Source organism: Mytilus edulis, chromosome 12 (genome assembly GCF_963676685.1).
Source record: "Mytilus edulis chromosome 12, xbMytEdul2.2, whole genome shotgun sequence".
Taxonomy (NCBI): Eukaryota; Metazoa; Mollusca; class Bivalvia; order Mytilida; family Mytilidae; genus Mytilus; species Mytilus edulis.
Genome location: NC_092355.1, coordinates 60129923 through 60146137, shown reverse-complemented (window position 1 = coordinate 60146137; position 16215 = coordinate 60129923). Strand labels below are relative to the sequence as shown.

General features: G+C 31.6%; 2 protein-coding genes across 2 annotated transcripts in view; both read left to right on the top strand.

Annotated features, from left to right (window-relative positions):
• The window catches only part of LOC139498904 (uncharacterized), a 66427-nt gene extending 51921 nt beyond the window's left edge, over window positions 1–14506 (top strand). Inside the window, exons 9-13 of the mRNA XM_071287493.1 lie at window positions 2336–3111; window positions 4470–4500; window positions 7700–7971; window positions 9837–9864; window positions 11282–14506. Of these exons, the coding sequence (XP_071143594.1) occupies window positions 2336–3111; window positions 4470–4500; window positions 7700–7971; window positions 9837–9864; window positions 11282–11658 (1484 nt within the window). The 3' untranslated portion in view covers window positions 11659–14506. The remainder of the gene's footprint in view (window positions 1–2335; window positions 3112–4469; window positions 4501–7699; window positions 7972–9836; window positions 9865–11281) is intronic.
• A 550-nt stretch (window positions 14507–15056) lies between these two features.
• LOC139497740 (uncharacterized) lies at window positions 15057–15773 on the top strand. The gene has a single exon (XM_071285975.1). The coding sequence runs from the start codon at window positions 15057–15059 to the stop codon at window positions 15771–15773; it is 717 nt and encodes a 238-aa protein (XP_071142076.1).
• Window positions 15774–16215: the final 442 nt, after the last annotated feature.

The window sequence follows — 16215 nt, the reverse complement described above, 5'->3', positions numbered from 1 at the left end:
AATATTTAATAATCTTTATGTCAGTCGCGCAGGTTTTATTTGACCGTGACCTCATTTTCACGGTTCATTGCACAGTGTTAAGTTTTTGTGTTTTGGTCTATTTTTCTTAAACTATAAGTAATAGGTCAACTATATATGTTGTATAGAAGCATTGTTAGCTGTACATGTCTGCCTGGCATGGTTCATCTGACCTTGACCTCATTTTCAAGGTTCATTGGTCTTTGTTTAGTTATCTTGGTTAATGTTAAGTTTATGGTACAGTTGTTATAAAGCTTAGCTTTTTACTTAGGACTATCAACATAATATCAATGATTAGTATAGAAGACGAGACATTTCAGCGTGTGCACTCTTGTTTACATGTCATGTCGCACCATATCTCAAAAACGATTTATGATTATTGCTTAAAACTTTACACATGTCTTTGTTATATTAATTTAAAGATCTGTATACTTTTTTGTGATGATTCAAAACTTTATTTTGGAGTTATTGAGTATTTTGTTAAACAGGGGAGGTTTTTTTTACATGTCGCGCCGTATCTCAAAAATAATTTATGATTATTGCATAAAACTTTACACACTTCTTTGTTATATTAATCTAAAGATCTTTATACTTTTTGGTTTTGATTCATAATTTTATTTTAGTGATATCTAGTTTTTTGTAAAAAAAAAAACAGGGTTGGGGGTTTCACATGTCCCGCCGTGTCTCAAAAACAATATATGGTTATTGCTTAAAACTTTCTCAGAAACTATTTATGATTATTGCATAAAACTTCCACAGAAGACGTCGGGCGAATCATGCGCTCATGGCTGTTTATTGATGAAATTGAAGTCCAATCAACTTGAAACTTAGTACATATGTTCCCTATAGTATAATCTTTCTAATTTTAATGCCAAATTAGATTATTACCCAATTTCATGGTCCATGGAACATGCAAAAGGATAGTGCGAGTGGGGCATCCGTGTACTTTGGACACATTCTTGTTTAATTTATTATGAACTCATACCTGGTTGGATAAGTCATATTTTTTTATCCGTACATGATTAAAATTGAGAAAGGAAATGGGGAATGTGTCAAAGCGACAACAACCCGACCATAGAGCAGACAACAGATTATTGTATGAATAGGTTAAGCATTCCTGTATTCTTATCATCTGCATTTAACATACAATTCTTAAAAACTCCTGATCAACTTGCAAATTTTCTTTTCTGAGGCGGTGCTTCCGCCATGGTTGGTATGTATGACGTCATGACATCAGAAATCTAAATTAAGCAAGATTTTTTTTTATATGGGCCTTCAATTTACAGATAAATAGAAAGAAAACGTCAATATTCGTAAAAATAGAAACAAGGCGTCAGATACGAACAATAACTTTGAAATATGTAATTGTCATATCCGACAAAAACAGTAAAATGATACACCATATGTTATATTTTAAATATTGTCCCCAACTTCAAACAAAAAATTTGCCATGGCTAAAAAAGGATAACATGCATTTTTTGTCTTTTATCCTAAAACATGTAAAAGACAGAGCAAGTCTGACAAAAGCAGACTTGTTTATAATGTTACGATCTACCTGCTCTTTATCAACATCAAAACTGTTAGATGACTTCTATACCAGTTATCATGAGTATTGCCATTAGAAATTGGACGTTTACTTTTATTAGTTTTTGAGAATTGAATGCCATTTTGAATACTTAGACCATTTGGAAGAAAATTTCATCCTCATAAGGATTGTGTGTAATAATTTTTTGTCTACAATGTTATACTTTTTTTTATTTGACCATGGTATATCTGGCTGGAACTTTAAAGCATATTTTGCCTATCATACCACAATGACACAAGCCATAATTGGACTCACAGTGGCAAACTATTATTCTAAATGAGGGGCAAATAAGTGAAAGACATTCAAAGTTTTATGTTGATTATACCTAATATTAGCCCACATAATTATTATGACAGCCTTTACAAGGCACAGAAAAGATATCGTGTATACTAGTACTAAACAGGGATTATTGACAGTTGATGATACATGCTACTGTACCTATTTTTATAATTTGTCAGGAATATGACAAATGCAACCTTTACACATCCATGCACATGGCTTGTTTAGAATATGACTACATGCAACCTTTTGTTTGCATTCGTACCCACCTTTCATTCACCTTGCAGCGTTCATGCATTATATTGTTTGGGCATAATTATTTTTGATTAATGTAATGATACACAGACTGCTGACATGTAGAATTCCGTTTAAGTTGACCAATGAATAGTTATAGTCATTAAACTATAATATATCGTTCCTCTGAAAAAAAAAATTAAAATTTTTTTTTTTCAGATATAGGATTTTGGCCAAAGAAAAAAGAATTACAGCAAACTTTCAGAAGAATGTCAGAAAGTGGGATAATACGCCGAGAAGACCTGTATCAGATCTGGAAACAGAAGGACTTCCGTGCAGTTTTACCGTACAAAGAGTTTATATTCAACATCCTCATTCATTTAGATATTCTGGCAGAGCAAAGGAGATATGATACAGCTACAGGAAGTCGGTTGCCAGTAGAGAACTTCTTTGTTCCCTGTATGGTCACAGAAAGAAATACCACCAGCTTCATGGAAAAAGAATGTACACCAGAGAGAGCAATATGTTTAGCGTTTGTTTTTAAAGGAACTGTCATACCACCAGCTTTGCCCAATCGTCTGATCAGTGCATGTTTGAGCATGTGGACTTTGAAGCAGTATGAAGGAAGAAAACTCCTCTTTTCAGGATTTATTGTAGTCTCATTTGACAAGGCACATGATGTTGTAGTATGTGTTGAAGGCAACAAGATTCTCCTTTATATAGTCCATAAATCTTCGGCTGGACTTATAGTACAAGATGTAGCCACTGGAGTTAAGGAATGTTTGGTTACAACAATGAAGAGAATATCAGATTTCTATCAGTCAACCATCCATGAAAAACACAGCCAACAATTACCTTTTCACCTTGAATATTCATGTTCTCAGTTGACATGCTTCATTAGCGAAGAGATAGCTTTGCAGACCAATGTATGGGTTTGTGACGAACATAGTCAAACACACAGATCAAGAAACTGGGAGGTTTGGAGCCAAGATAAGGTATATATTTTATAGCCTCAAATCTTGACTTACATCTAGAAATTGATAATGAGGGTCGTTTGAAAACAAAACTTTATGACAAAAGAGATGATTTCAGCTTTCCAATTGTGAACTTTCCATTTCTTAGTAGCAACATTCAAGCAGCACCTGCATACGGGGTTTATATCTCCCAATTGATATGATATTCCCATTCATGCATTTCCTATCATGATTTTCTTAATAGAGGGTTACTGCTCACAAGGAAGCTATTAAACCAAGAGTTCCAAATTGGGAAGTTGAAATCATCCCTTCGTAAATTTTACGAATGCCATCACGAGTTGGTTGACCGTTATGGAATAACCGTTTCATAAATGATATTGGATATGTTCCTTACGTCGTAACTACAATCCCTTCCCTTTTATGAATGTGACCTACCAAATTAGACTATTTACCGGATTTGTTATCACATAAGCAACACGACGGATGCCACATGTGGAGCAAGATCTGCTTACCCTTCCGGAGCACCTGAGATCACCCCTAGTTTTTGATTGGGTGTTTGTGTTGTTTATTCTTTAGTTTTCTATGTTGTGTCATATGTACTATTGTTTGTCTGTTTTACTTTTTCATTTTTAGCCATGGCATTGTCAGTTTATTTTAGATTTATCAGTTTGACTGTCCCTTTGGTATCTTTCGTCCCTCTTTTATATAGTCAGTAAGCAGAATGTGCAAATTAAAAAAAATTAAAAATCAATAACAGGATCAAGACTGAATGGAATGAAACCAAACATGGCATAAATGTTCCTTATGAGGTTCTGACCAAGTGTTGTTACTTTGTAGCTGATCCATCATCCAAGATGGCCGCCAGGGGGGGGGGACTTTGTTTAACATAGGACCCTATGGGAAATGCATACAAATGACATCTTTTAGAGAACCACTGAATGGAATGAAACCAAACATAGCATGAATGTTCCTTATGAGATGCTGACCAAGTGTTGTTAATTTGTCTCCGATCCATCATCCAAGATGGCTGCCAGCAGGGGTCTTAGTTTAACATAGGACCCTATCGGAAATGCATACAAAAGTCTTCTTCTAGAGAACCATGGAATTGAATAAAATCAAACATAGCATGAATAGTCCTTCCCTTATGAGGTGCTGGCCAAGTGTTGTTACTTTGTAGCCAAATTTTATCTGTTTTTATATGATTTCAAAAACCCAAGTAGAGTCAGGTGAGTAATACAGGCGCTTGAGAGCCTCTAGTTTTGCCATGGTGACATATGTCTTTCTCTAGCTTTTATTTTTGATTTTACCCTTTGCATTTTCTGATTTGTATACTTTTAAACAATGTCAAATAATTATAGGTATGTATTTTATTTCTACAGAGGAATGAACAGTGTGAGCAGAATTGTCCAGGTAATATATCCCATGTATACAAAGTTAGGATCCATATAATTTATTTTCCGCTGGCATACGTTAGTGGCATACGTAAATTTTATCATTATAGAAAAAGGATGATAGGAAAAATTGTTTAACATTTTAAAGGATCAAAGAAATGATTTGAAGGTGTGTATTACCACATTTCCAATTGAATTTGTATTTTTTAGTACATTAACAGGATTTAAGTCCAAATATGTGTTATGGAAAATATGATCTAGAATATCAGTTATTACTAGCAATTCATTTAAACTTTAAATATGATTATTTGTTTTAATGTGGAAATTTTAAAAATGAAACAGCAGGTTACATATGAACTATCTCAAGTCATTCAACAATGAAATGTAAGTCAAGTTTCTTAGTTAGCTTTGTTTCCAGCATACCTACCTGATGTATATCACCTACGATATATATACCTTATTTAAAAAGGTCAACAGTCATCCAAGCGAAAAATGTAGTTTGTTTAAATGCTCTTTATTTTCTTAGAGGCATCCATCAGTAACTTGTTATTAGCATGTGATGTTTACAAACATAGCAATAGACCGATCAGAAAACATTAGCAAATGTTGGGGCTTGGATGTACTAAAATGTCCAAGAAGAATGTTATTTCAATGACTTAATGTCATTGGAATGATTTTTAACCAACATATAGATGCAGACGAATTTATGGAGAGATATAATTGGATACTTTTAGCAGTCAAATTTATGGAGAGAGATATAATTGGATACTTTTAGCAGTCAAATTTATGGAGAGATATAATTGGATACTTTTAGCAGTCAAATTTATTTTGAAATAACATATTGATGTGTTACTGAAGACTTCTCCGGATAATAAAATAAAAATGACATAATTTTCCCTCACAACGTTAGCTTTGGTCAATCCTTCTCACTATACTTAGTGTGTAGGTGGGTCGGCTCAATTAAAGGTGTATCATGTACGATTTTGAAAAAAAAAAAAGATTTTTTTGTTTTGTGCATTAATCATGTATATGAAAACGAAATATTCATATACATTTAGTATTTCGATATTGGCAAACTATTTGGTTCACTTTTGTCCCAAAACAATGCTGATGTATTTTTAGATAGCAATACAATAGTTCAACCTCATTTAAATCTGTATTCGTACAAACTTTGATTTGACTATTCCCTGGATATGGGTAACACATATGATAAGAGTGATTAATTTCAAAAATTGATAAAATGAGCATTGAAATGTGATATAAGGGTTCCCTGTCCATATCTCTTACATGTAAAAACAAACATTTTATATTTTATTTCCAGATATATTTAGAATAAACAAAAACTGTCATTGTTAGATGATGTGTATGTTTTATCGAAATTTGTAAATACTTTTATCTCTGTTCAAATTTTGGACGAAAGGAAAGAGCAAAAAATATATCATGGATATAGAGCCATAGTCATGATATTAGTCATTATCATCACTTAAAATCGTTTGAATTTATATTTAGTATTGACATTATACATCTTTGAAATTACAGTTTTTATACGCCCGTCGTCTTTTACACGGGGCGTATTATGGTATACCGTTGTCCGTCCGTCCGTCCGTCTGTCCGTCCGTCCGTCGTCCACACTTCGGACAATAACTCAAAAACACTTTCACCAATTTCCATGAAACTTAAGTGAATTGTTTATATCTATTGACGTAAGCTCCCTTTCGTTTTTTTTTAATTTCAGATTTTAAGTTTTGGATTTATGGGGCTTTATTCATAAAAAAGGGGGGATTTTCAACACTTCGGACAATAACTCAAAAAGGCTTTCACCAATGTCCATGAAACTTTGGTGAATTGTTTATATCCATTGATGTAAGCTCCCTTTCAATTTTTATAAATTTCAGATTTTAAGTTTTGGATTTATGGGGCTTTATTCATAAAAAAAGGGGGATTTTCAACACTTCGGAGAATAACTCAAAAAGGCTTTCACCAATGTCCATGAAACTTAAGTGAATTGTTTATATCTATTGATGTAAGCTCCCTTTCAATTTTTATAAATTTCAGATTTTAAGTTTTGGATTTATGGGGCTTTATTCATAAAAAAAAGGGTGATTTTCAACACTTCGGACAATAACTCAAAAAGGCTTTCACCAATGTCCATGAAACTTTGGTGAATTGTTTATATCTATTGATGTAAGCTCCCTTTTAATTTTTATAAATTTCAGATTTTAAGTTTTGGATTTATGGGGCTTTATTCATAAAAAAAAGGGGGATTTTCAACACTTCGGACAATAACTCAAAAAGGCTTTCATCAATGTCCATGAAACTTTGGTGAATTGTTTATATCTATTGATGTAAGCTCCCTTTCAATTTTTATAAATTTCAGATTTTACATTTCCGTGTTATGAATTTTTATGCTTAAAAAAGGGGGGATTTTCGAATTTTGGGACAATAACTAACACTTTCACAAAATTTTATGCAACTTTGATAAATTGTTTATATCTATTGACATAAGCTCCCTTTTCATTTTTATAAATTTTAGATTTTATGTTTTCTTAAGTAATGAATTTTTATACCTAAAAAAGGGGGATTTTATGAAACTTTGGTGAATATATTAATGTAACATCTCTTTTGATTTGTATATATATTTCTAGTTGATCATATAAATTCATTTAAAGCATAAAAGACAAGTTAAAAGAGCAACGGGCGTATCATGCGCTAAAGCGCAGCCCTTTATTTACTTCATATGTTATTCTAAATTCACATTGATATACCGAAATTACTTCTGTCTATAAATAGTTACCAAAGGTACCAGGCTAATTATTTAATAAGCCAGACGCCTGTTACGTCTTACTAAGACACTTCAGTGAAGCTCAGATCAAAATAGTTATAAAGTCAAAAAGGAACAAAGTTGAAGAGCATTGAGGACCCAAAATTAAAAAAATAGTTATAACATTCAATACATTTTTATTAAGTGAAGGATTTAAAGACGACACGATATAAGGCTGTAGAAAACATTTCAATTGCTTTACAGATTCTTTTAAATAAACAAATTCAGATGGATATTTAATACACCATAAACCGTTTTGACTATTTTCTGCAAAGAGTATAGTTTATTCAAGACTGGTTTTTACTTCCTTTTTGTTTATATATTATTAATAAATCTTATAAACACATTTTGCTTATTGTAAGACAATTAAGATTTTCAAACAAATGTTTAATTTCAGGTTTAAGTGATGATGCTTTAAACCAAAGACCAAGCGATACTGAATTATTGCGTTTTTCAATGAAATGTGCATCAAGCCAAATGTATAAATTAGTGACATATCTTGAAATGTCTGAGGAATGGGAGGATATCACACACAATTATCCAAACAATATAAAGGTAGCCAAATTTTTGGTTCTATCAAAATGGAAAGAGATGAAAGAGGAGAGCAATTTCAAAGACTTGGCAGAAGCTCTGACAAACATGGATATATCAACACATGTTTTGTGTCAAGTAAGTTTTTAAAAATACATTCAAATCTGTAAACCCAGTTTATTTTCGCAATTACTTTATATTGCTTTTACCCATAATTTTTAGTCCACTTCGTGGTTATTTAATTTCGCAATTTTCTAGTTTACTTGATGTAGTTTATTTAGGAAAGATTTGAGTTTTACATTTCGCGATAATTTATTTTCGCGTTATATTTTACTCACGATAGGCGAAAATTTTGTTTTAAACAGTCTTTGACATAATGATTTAAGTAGTGTATATAGTAATTGTTTAATGTTTCTCTTACATGTTAACTCATACAACGCTGTATACATTTTAACATTTTATAGTGGATAGAGAAGATTGTATTCTCTACAAACCTTGTATCCCCTGAGATGACTATGTACTTCGCCTTATAGGATTAAACACATTTTTTCTAGAGGTTAGTGATGTGTAAACCAGGCCGATTAACTCCCAAACTTACTAAAAGTCTGAAGTTCATTCGAATGACGTCATGTTTTGCCATAACGTAAATTCGCCAAATCATTCATGAAATTTCGCGGAATTTTGTTTAAATTTAATTTTTATACATTTTCGAAGCGTAATTAAGTGCATTTATTTTATTTCTTTATATATATTCGATCGAAACAACTATTATACATTTGTTTTTAAATCTCGATTTGTTAAAAATCCCAGTATTCCTGATAAGCATGTGTATAGTGCATGAATAGATTATGAAAGTAGTTTTGGAAAACATGGTTTATCGAAGTGTAAATCAAGAGAAACAATCTAATTGACCAATCCAATTCAAGTATTTATAGATATGCAAATCATACAAGAATTATAGAAAAATATCCGTCATCACTGTTTATTCATTCATCAATAACCATAACACCATGAAATAGCCAATAGTTCTTAAATATGTGTATTACACTAATAAATCAATGCTATCACATGTTACGAGTTGCAAGTTTATATTCTAACAGAACCTTTTTGATCGTTGCAGACAAATTTGCTGACAAATTTTGGTAAAATCCAATCATTACAATAAGGGAGAAAACAATCAAAAACTCAAATTGTTTTATAAAATGTTTTATGTGTTTTTCAGTCAGCGGTCAAAGCATTTATAGAAGTTTTTTCAATCTGAATTAATTAATTTTTATGCTTGAATGTATTGAGATTGTTTATGTCCCAATCATTCACATTTAGGTCCAGTCTTGGTGAAAGTGTTGCTAGATATGATTAACTTTGTCAAACTTTCAATAAATGTTAGGAGATTTGAACAGAATCTTGTTTATGACCAAAACACATTATCAGAAACTAAATGTTTTGAAAATGATTATGTTTGTTTTTCCTCATTTTACTGATACATTGATAAATTGATTTGTTTTTACATTTACCAAGTAGACACTGTCGGTGGGTATTTTTTTTCACATTAATTACTTTGTTCAATTTTGATACCTTGATAGAAGCTTTTATTTCTTATGATTTAGAGATAATATTTGAAGCAATTGTTTGAAAAATAAAGTTATATAGAATGTTGTAGGATTAATTATCCTGTTACCCACATCTTATGTCCATTGAAAACAAAATTGATTTGAGTTCCCACGATGCTTTGTTTCTGCTTTGGATAACAGTCTGAATAATCTACTGCAAAACAACAGAAACACTCATTATATTGCCATGTAAGGATTACATTTCTGTCTAACATAAGAGACAATATTGCGGTCATCAATCACTGAAAGGGTGGTACAATTTAAGAAGAATGTGGTATGCATGATGTACATGTATACAATTATAAATGTGTAGATAGAACAAATTGTTTTGTAGATATCATACTTTACACCTATAACATGAACTGTATTTTTTATTTCTCATTATATATGCAGGTAAGAAGAATGAAAATAGCAAAAACTGGTAAGCAATAAACAATAACAAAACCAATACAAACTTCAAAACAAACTGAAGGATAACAAACGCAATACAAACTACAAAACACACTAAAGGATATCAAAACCAATACAAACTACAAAACAAACTCAAGGATAACAAACCCAATACAAACTTCAAAACAAACTAAAGGATAACAAACGCAATACATACTACAAAACAAACTAAAGGATAACAAACCCAATACAAACTTCAAAACAAACTAAAGGATAACAAACGCAATACAAACTTCAAAACAAACTAAAGGATAACAAACGCAATACAAACTACAAAACAAACTAAAGGATATCAAAACCAATATACACAATAAAACAAACTGAATGAAAACAAAACTTAATATTACAGATGATTGTAACATATATGATTAATTGCATTGCAGTTCTCTTGGAAGTATGTTATTCTCTAGTGTAGGGTGTTTTGGGTTTGAACCCTGAATGACTTCTTTGCTAAGCATGCGAAATTAAAGAGTCAGGGTAAAGACTGCATGGTCGGATCAGAGTTTGAATAGTGTGTCTGGGTAATGGAACATGTATTCCTGTGGACTATTACTTTGTTAATTAGCATGTTAAGGATTCAGCTCAGTGTGTGGGTCTCATACAAAAGACGGTTAACATTTATATTACATCAACATGTTCCCGTCCTCAAATAGCATATTAATTTGGCACAGAATCTTTAGAAGCAATTTCTCAAAATTCGTTTGATTTATTATAATGTATGTGCTTGTTATATTCTGTTTAGCTCACATGGACGACAGGTCCACAATATGCTTTCACCATCACGTTGTGTCTGTAAGTCACCTTTCAAGGAATTGGTCTACCGTCCTCTGAATCCACTTTTACATTTTGACCAATTTCGTTTAAAAAGCATGAATGTAGTTTAAAAATAATACGTTCAATGATATTGCTAGTGAAAACAACAACTTGGTTATTGATTTAAAAAAACATCAAACTGCTTAGATAAGATTGTTCCACATCAATAAATGTGTCAAACATACAGTTTGATGAAACTTTTTGAAAAATACTTTTTCTGAAAGATAGTTTTTGTTTTTATAGTTAACATTTACAGACACTGGAAATACATTTGTTGCGAAGCTTTTTCAAATTTTAAATCTGTATCTTACTGATAAATGTACTCACTTTTTAAGTCAAAATTAATTATGCTTTTAAATTGACAGCTTCATCAAATTCATTATAATTTGTTTGTGTTTTTAACTGTGTGAGAGTATTAGCAGATCTTAAAATATTTAAAGTTGGTCGGAATATAACCTTCATTCCCAGCTAGTGATTCCAGCTCCCTTGAGCCTTTAGTTTTCATAATTTTTTAGGGACTTTTTTTCAATTTAAATCATTTTGAATCTATCATGTTTATTGTGTATATATTTCAGATATTCCTTTGGAATACCTCGATTGTATTCCGACAGATGAGATTTTGGATGCATTAGCACCACAAATAGGTCAGATATTTTTTCAACTTGGTACTGAATTGGGGTTGTCAATTGCAAACCTAGAAAATATACAGAGCAATAATTCCCAAGACTTAGCAGCTCAGAACAAAGAAGTACTGTTCAAATGGCTAGAAGACAGAAGAACTGTTAAACCTACAATACGGGTACTGGTTCAAGCTTTAGTAAACATTGGGAGAGGAGCATATTGCTTACAAGAAATTCTAAAGAATGTGGATCTTAACACCCTTGGAAGATCAGAAGTAGTGAAAGATAAAAGTTCAAGTCAGAAAACAACAAAGAAATGTTCGATATCTTAAATGCAGGAACCAGAGCGATGAAGTGTAATCCAGTCCTTTTGTTTCCAAGATGAAGAATGTTTACACGTTTCGACTTCGTTCCATATATTCCAGTTGCAGCAAGGGAAATAGGTATAGTCTTCGCCTGTCTATTTACAATTCCTTTTGATAGCACAATGCTAAGAGACTGGTTGACAGAAAGCTGTCATTCATGTACTTTTTTTCAATTATGTTGATGTATTTGTTTTCCATACTGACTATTATTTTAATTTGACAATTTGCATTGGGGCTATGTGATATTTTTTTCATAATTGTTCATAGTTTCATAGTTTATTAAAGAAAACTCAGCAGCAGGATCATATTTTACAAAATAATAACTACATCATAGATTCATTACACATATTTTAAAACTAACATTCTTATTAAACTTTCTTTTTGAAAAAATTACAATCTTTGTTTTTGATACATTTACAGTGAGTTTCCACTCAAAACAATACTACTCAAAAACATCCAGAGCCTGATGTAACCCTTCTGTCGCCTCCGCAAAAATAATTGTGTCATTAGAGTACAGAAGAATAAATAACTTGATATACAAATCAAGATTCTCTGTAAATTTTTCATTCATAAATTTTAGACAATCCATAGAGTTTTCATCCAGATATTCCTCCAGGTCATTCAGGTATAAGTCAAAGAGAAAAGGTGACATTTTTTTTCCCTGTCTTACACCTACCTCACACGAGAAAAATCTGTTTTGAGTTCTCCATTTTTAGCACAAGACTTAAAATCTGTATGCATGCTCAATATAACTTAAACATTTTTCCCACCAATGTTATATTTAATAGTTTTTGCCATAGTCCGACCCTCCATATTCGATGACAATCCCATCTCCCACTAGGGCTTTACCATTACATAATTTTTAACAGCTGACAATATGTCGTCTTCTGTAATTTCCTTATCTATAATTTCAATAAAACACTGACTTTTTATACTTTGAGCTAAATCCTCATAATCAATATCATCATCTGGAACATCGCTTTTATTCAATGACTTAAAATCCTGATATAATTGATCAATAGTAATTTGGATATCTTAAGCTGACCCCTCTCTATCAAATCTTTTCAAGATTTTCCAAAATTTACCAGAATCTTTTTTTCAAAAGTTTACACATGTCAGATTCTAGTGCATGTTGAAAACTCTCAAAACTTCTATTCATCCGGTAAACTTTCCCGCACTTTTTCATCTCATCTTGGTTCTCTTTATTTTTATTAGAACTGTAATGGTGTTTCGATTTATGGAACACCTTTCGATTATCCCTACATTGTTTATTAAACCAAAGTTGGTTAAAAATACCAGATTGATAGAATCTTCCCTTTGGTTAAAATACACGATAAGTGGTGCTTTTAAAATGATCACATATTTTGTCAACGATTCGTTCATTTGGATCACTTTTGTCCTCCGACAAAAGCAATGATAACTTGTCTAATTTTGTAATGTCACTAACGAGTGCCTTAATGAACCGGTTTGTAATACAATGACATTTTGTGAAAGTCAGTATCCTAGTAAGCTTTTATATGTAACTGGGTTCATTCCTTTCATGGTGTGTCTTTTACAATACTGTTAATGTTTTTTTTTACTTTTGAAAGAGTTATGGGACATCCACCCTCTATTGACTTTGAATGAAGCCATTTGACTGACAGTTTTCCGGTAGAGAAAGTTGATCATAATGAACAATCTTTTAAATATTTGAAACTTTTTACTGCAGTTATTGAACAAAGAATTTTATATTTGTTTCCGGATAATACAGGGGGAACCTCTTTTTGAAGTTTATACAATTTATGCAAAATTTAATTGCATGTTTAAGACATCTAAAGACATTTGAAAGTTGATTTTCGTCGTTTTCACTCTATTCGCTCTGAAGTTATGGAACTTCTTTGTTGAAAAACATTTCTTTTCTGAGTTTCTTGATAATAAATGGAGACGAATAGAGTGAAGTTTTTAACGGAATGATTTTAATTAGAAAAGACAGATTAAAGTTCATTTGTAAGGTTGTCATGTTTTTTTAAACATGAAAATGCAAATTATTTTGTTTATCCATACTGAGAATATTGCATTGACTTCAGAATTGTATGTTTAAAGCAGTTGCCAATTATACAATTTTTAATTAAAACTGGAAACTAAATTTCATTTTTGCAACAGCAATAATACTAGTGACTAAAGTGAAGTAAAGTGTCCTCTTCCTGAACAAGGGATTATCTACTTGGACTTGGTAATGATCTCGATATTTAAAGAGAAGAAATTTGGTGTAAATGTATTTCTTCATCTTTTGATTAAACAGTTGTAGCTTAATTACCAGACTCTAATGTTGTTGTTTTTTTCATATTTCCATATTTCAACAAAAGAGACCTGTTTGTGTTATAATCACTGATTAGAATATAACAGAGAAGATCATTTTTGATTACCAATGACAAAAACTTATCCACCCGATGGTAAAAAATCCCGCTCTACATGAAAAAGGTGAAACAATTCAAGCTGATTTATGATAAAAACATTTAAAAACTCCTAAAAGGGTGGTGTTTAACGACATTGACTTCCCATAATGGTCCAGCACGGCCGTGTTTTATTTATGTTTACAATGTTGTCTTTCTTTATATAGGACCACCAATAAGTAAACATTGAATTTATAAAAATAAGTACACATTGTATTTATAACAGATAATTTCACATTGTATTGATAATATAGTTTGTATATTTTCACCATAATTTTAGCTTATAAAAAGCTTTAACAAGCTAAAGTATTTTCAATGTATGATTTTTATTTTGGTATGTTTATCATGTAGTATTATTAATATATTAAAATATCAACATTATTTGACAGTTTTGTTCTTTGAATTAGATATCTTTAATGCACCTGTATTTTACTAGTAAAACCACAGTTGTTCGATGATACTTTTCGTTAAATTGTTTCAAAGAAAGAGGATGAGCTTAATATTTGCACAATTATATACATTATGAAAGAGAGGGCATTACAAAAGTTTGCACACATTCCGAAATTTAAAATAGGTCCAAAGGGGGGATTAAACAAATGTGTTCAGAAAATCAGAAAAAAATGATGAAACATAAAACAACAGTACACACAATTCTATACAGAAAATATAAGACTGAGAAACAAACACCTCCACCAAAAAATGGGTGATCTCATGCGTTTTAGAAGAGTAAGCAGATTCTGGTACACTAGTGATACCTGTCATGTTTTCCCAAAGTAAACATTAGATGATAAGTCGAACACGTTGATGTGAAAAGAAAAGTTTATACAAACGTATTATTTACTTTCCTTGGTTATTCTGTTTTAATTAATCACAATAGTATCCCTTGTCGTTCTGTTATTGAAACAAAGGTTGGTGTCCCTTGTTGTTCTGTTAATGAAACAAGTTGAAATTCGTGGTATCCCTTGTCATTCTGTTATTGAAACAAAGGTTGAAACCAATGGAATCCCTTGTTGTTCTGTTAATGAAACAAAGGTTGAAGCTAATGGTATCCCTTGTCATTCTGTTATTGAAACATTGGTTGAAATCAATGGAATCCATTGTCGTTCTGTTAATGAAACAAAGGTTGAAACCAATGGAATCCCTTGTTGTTCTGTTAATGAAACAAAGGTTGAAACCAATGGTATCCCTTGTCATTCTGTTATTGAAACAAAGGTTGAAGCCAATGGAATCCCTTGTTGTTCTGTTAATGAAACAAAGGTTGAAACCAATGGTATCCCTTCTCATTCTGTTAATGAAACAAAGGTTGAAACCAATGGTATCCCTTGTCATTCTGTTATTGAAACAAAGGTTGAAGCCAATGGAATCCCTTGTTGTTCTGTTAATGAAACAAAGGTTGAAACCAATGGTATCCCTTGTCATTCTGTTATTGAAACAAAGGTTGAAGCCAATGGAATCCCTTGTTGTTCTGTTAATGAAACAAAGGTTGAAACCAATGGTATCCCTTGTCATTCTGTTATTGAAACAAAGATTGAAGCCAATGGAATCCATTGTCGTTCTGTAATTGAAACAAAGGTTGAAGCCAATTGTATCCCTTGTCATTCTGTTATGAAACAAAGGTTGAAGCCAATGGAATCCATTGTCGTTCTGTAATTGAAACTAAGGTTGAAACCAATGGTATTCCTAGTCGTGTTGTTCTGTTAATGAAAGAAATCTTAAAACCAATGGTATCGCTTCCTTGCCTTTGAACGATGTTTGTATTAACACTAGCGTTTAATTTGTGTATGAAATACATTACGAAAGATTAAATAGAAAGAAACAACCTTTTCTGGATTTTCTCTTTTGTTACATGTGTTCCAAGACAGGATGCACTTGAATATTTTGCAATCCAAAATGCAGGAAATAAATGCACCGGAAAGTCATGTAGAGGGCAGCATATACAATTGAACATTCTACAAATAACAAAACTTTTATATGGGTTTTACAAAATAATGACTATTGGACAACGATGACAGAGTACAAACTAATGAGGTTCTAAAAAAATAGTTAATCGAGTATAATAGGCATACAGAAACAGAACAAGTATTCTGTTAGT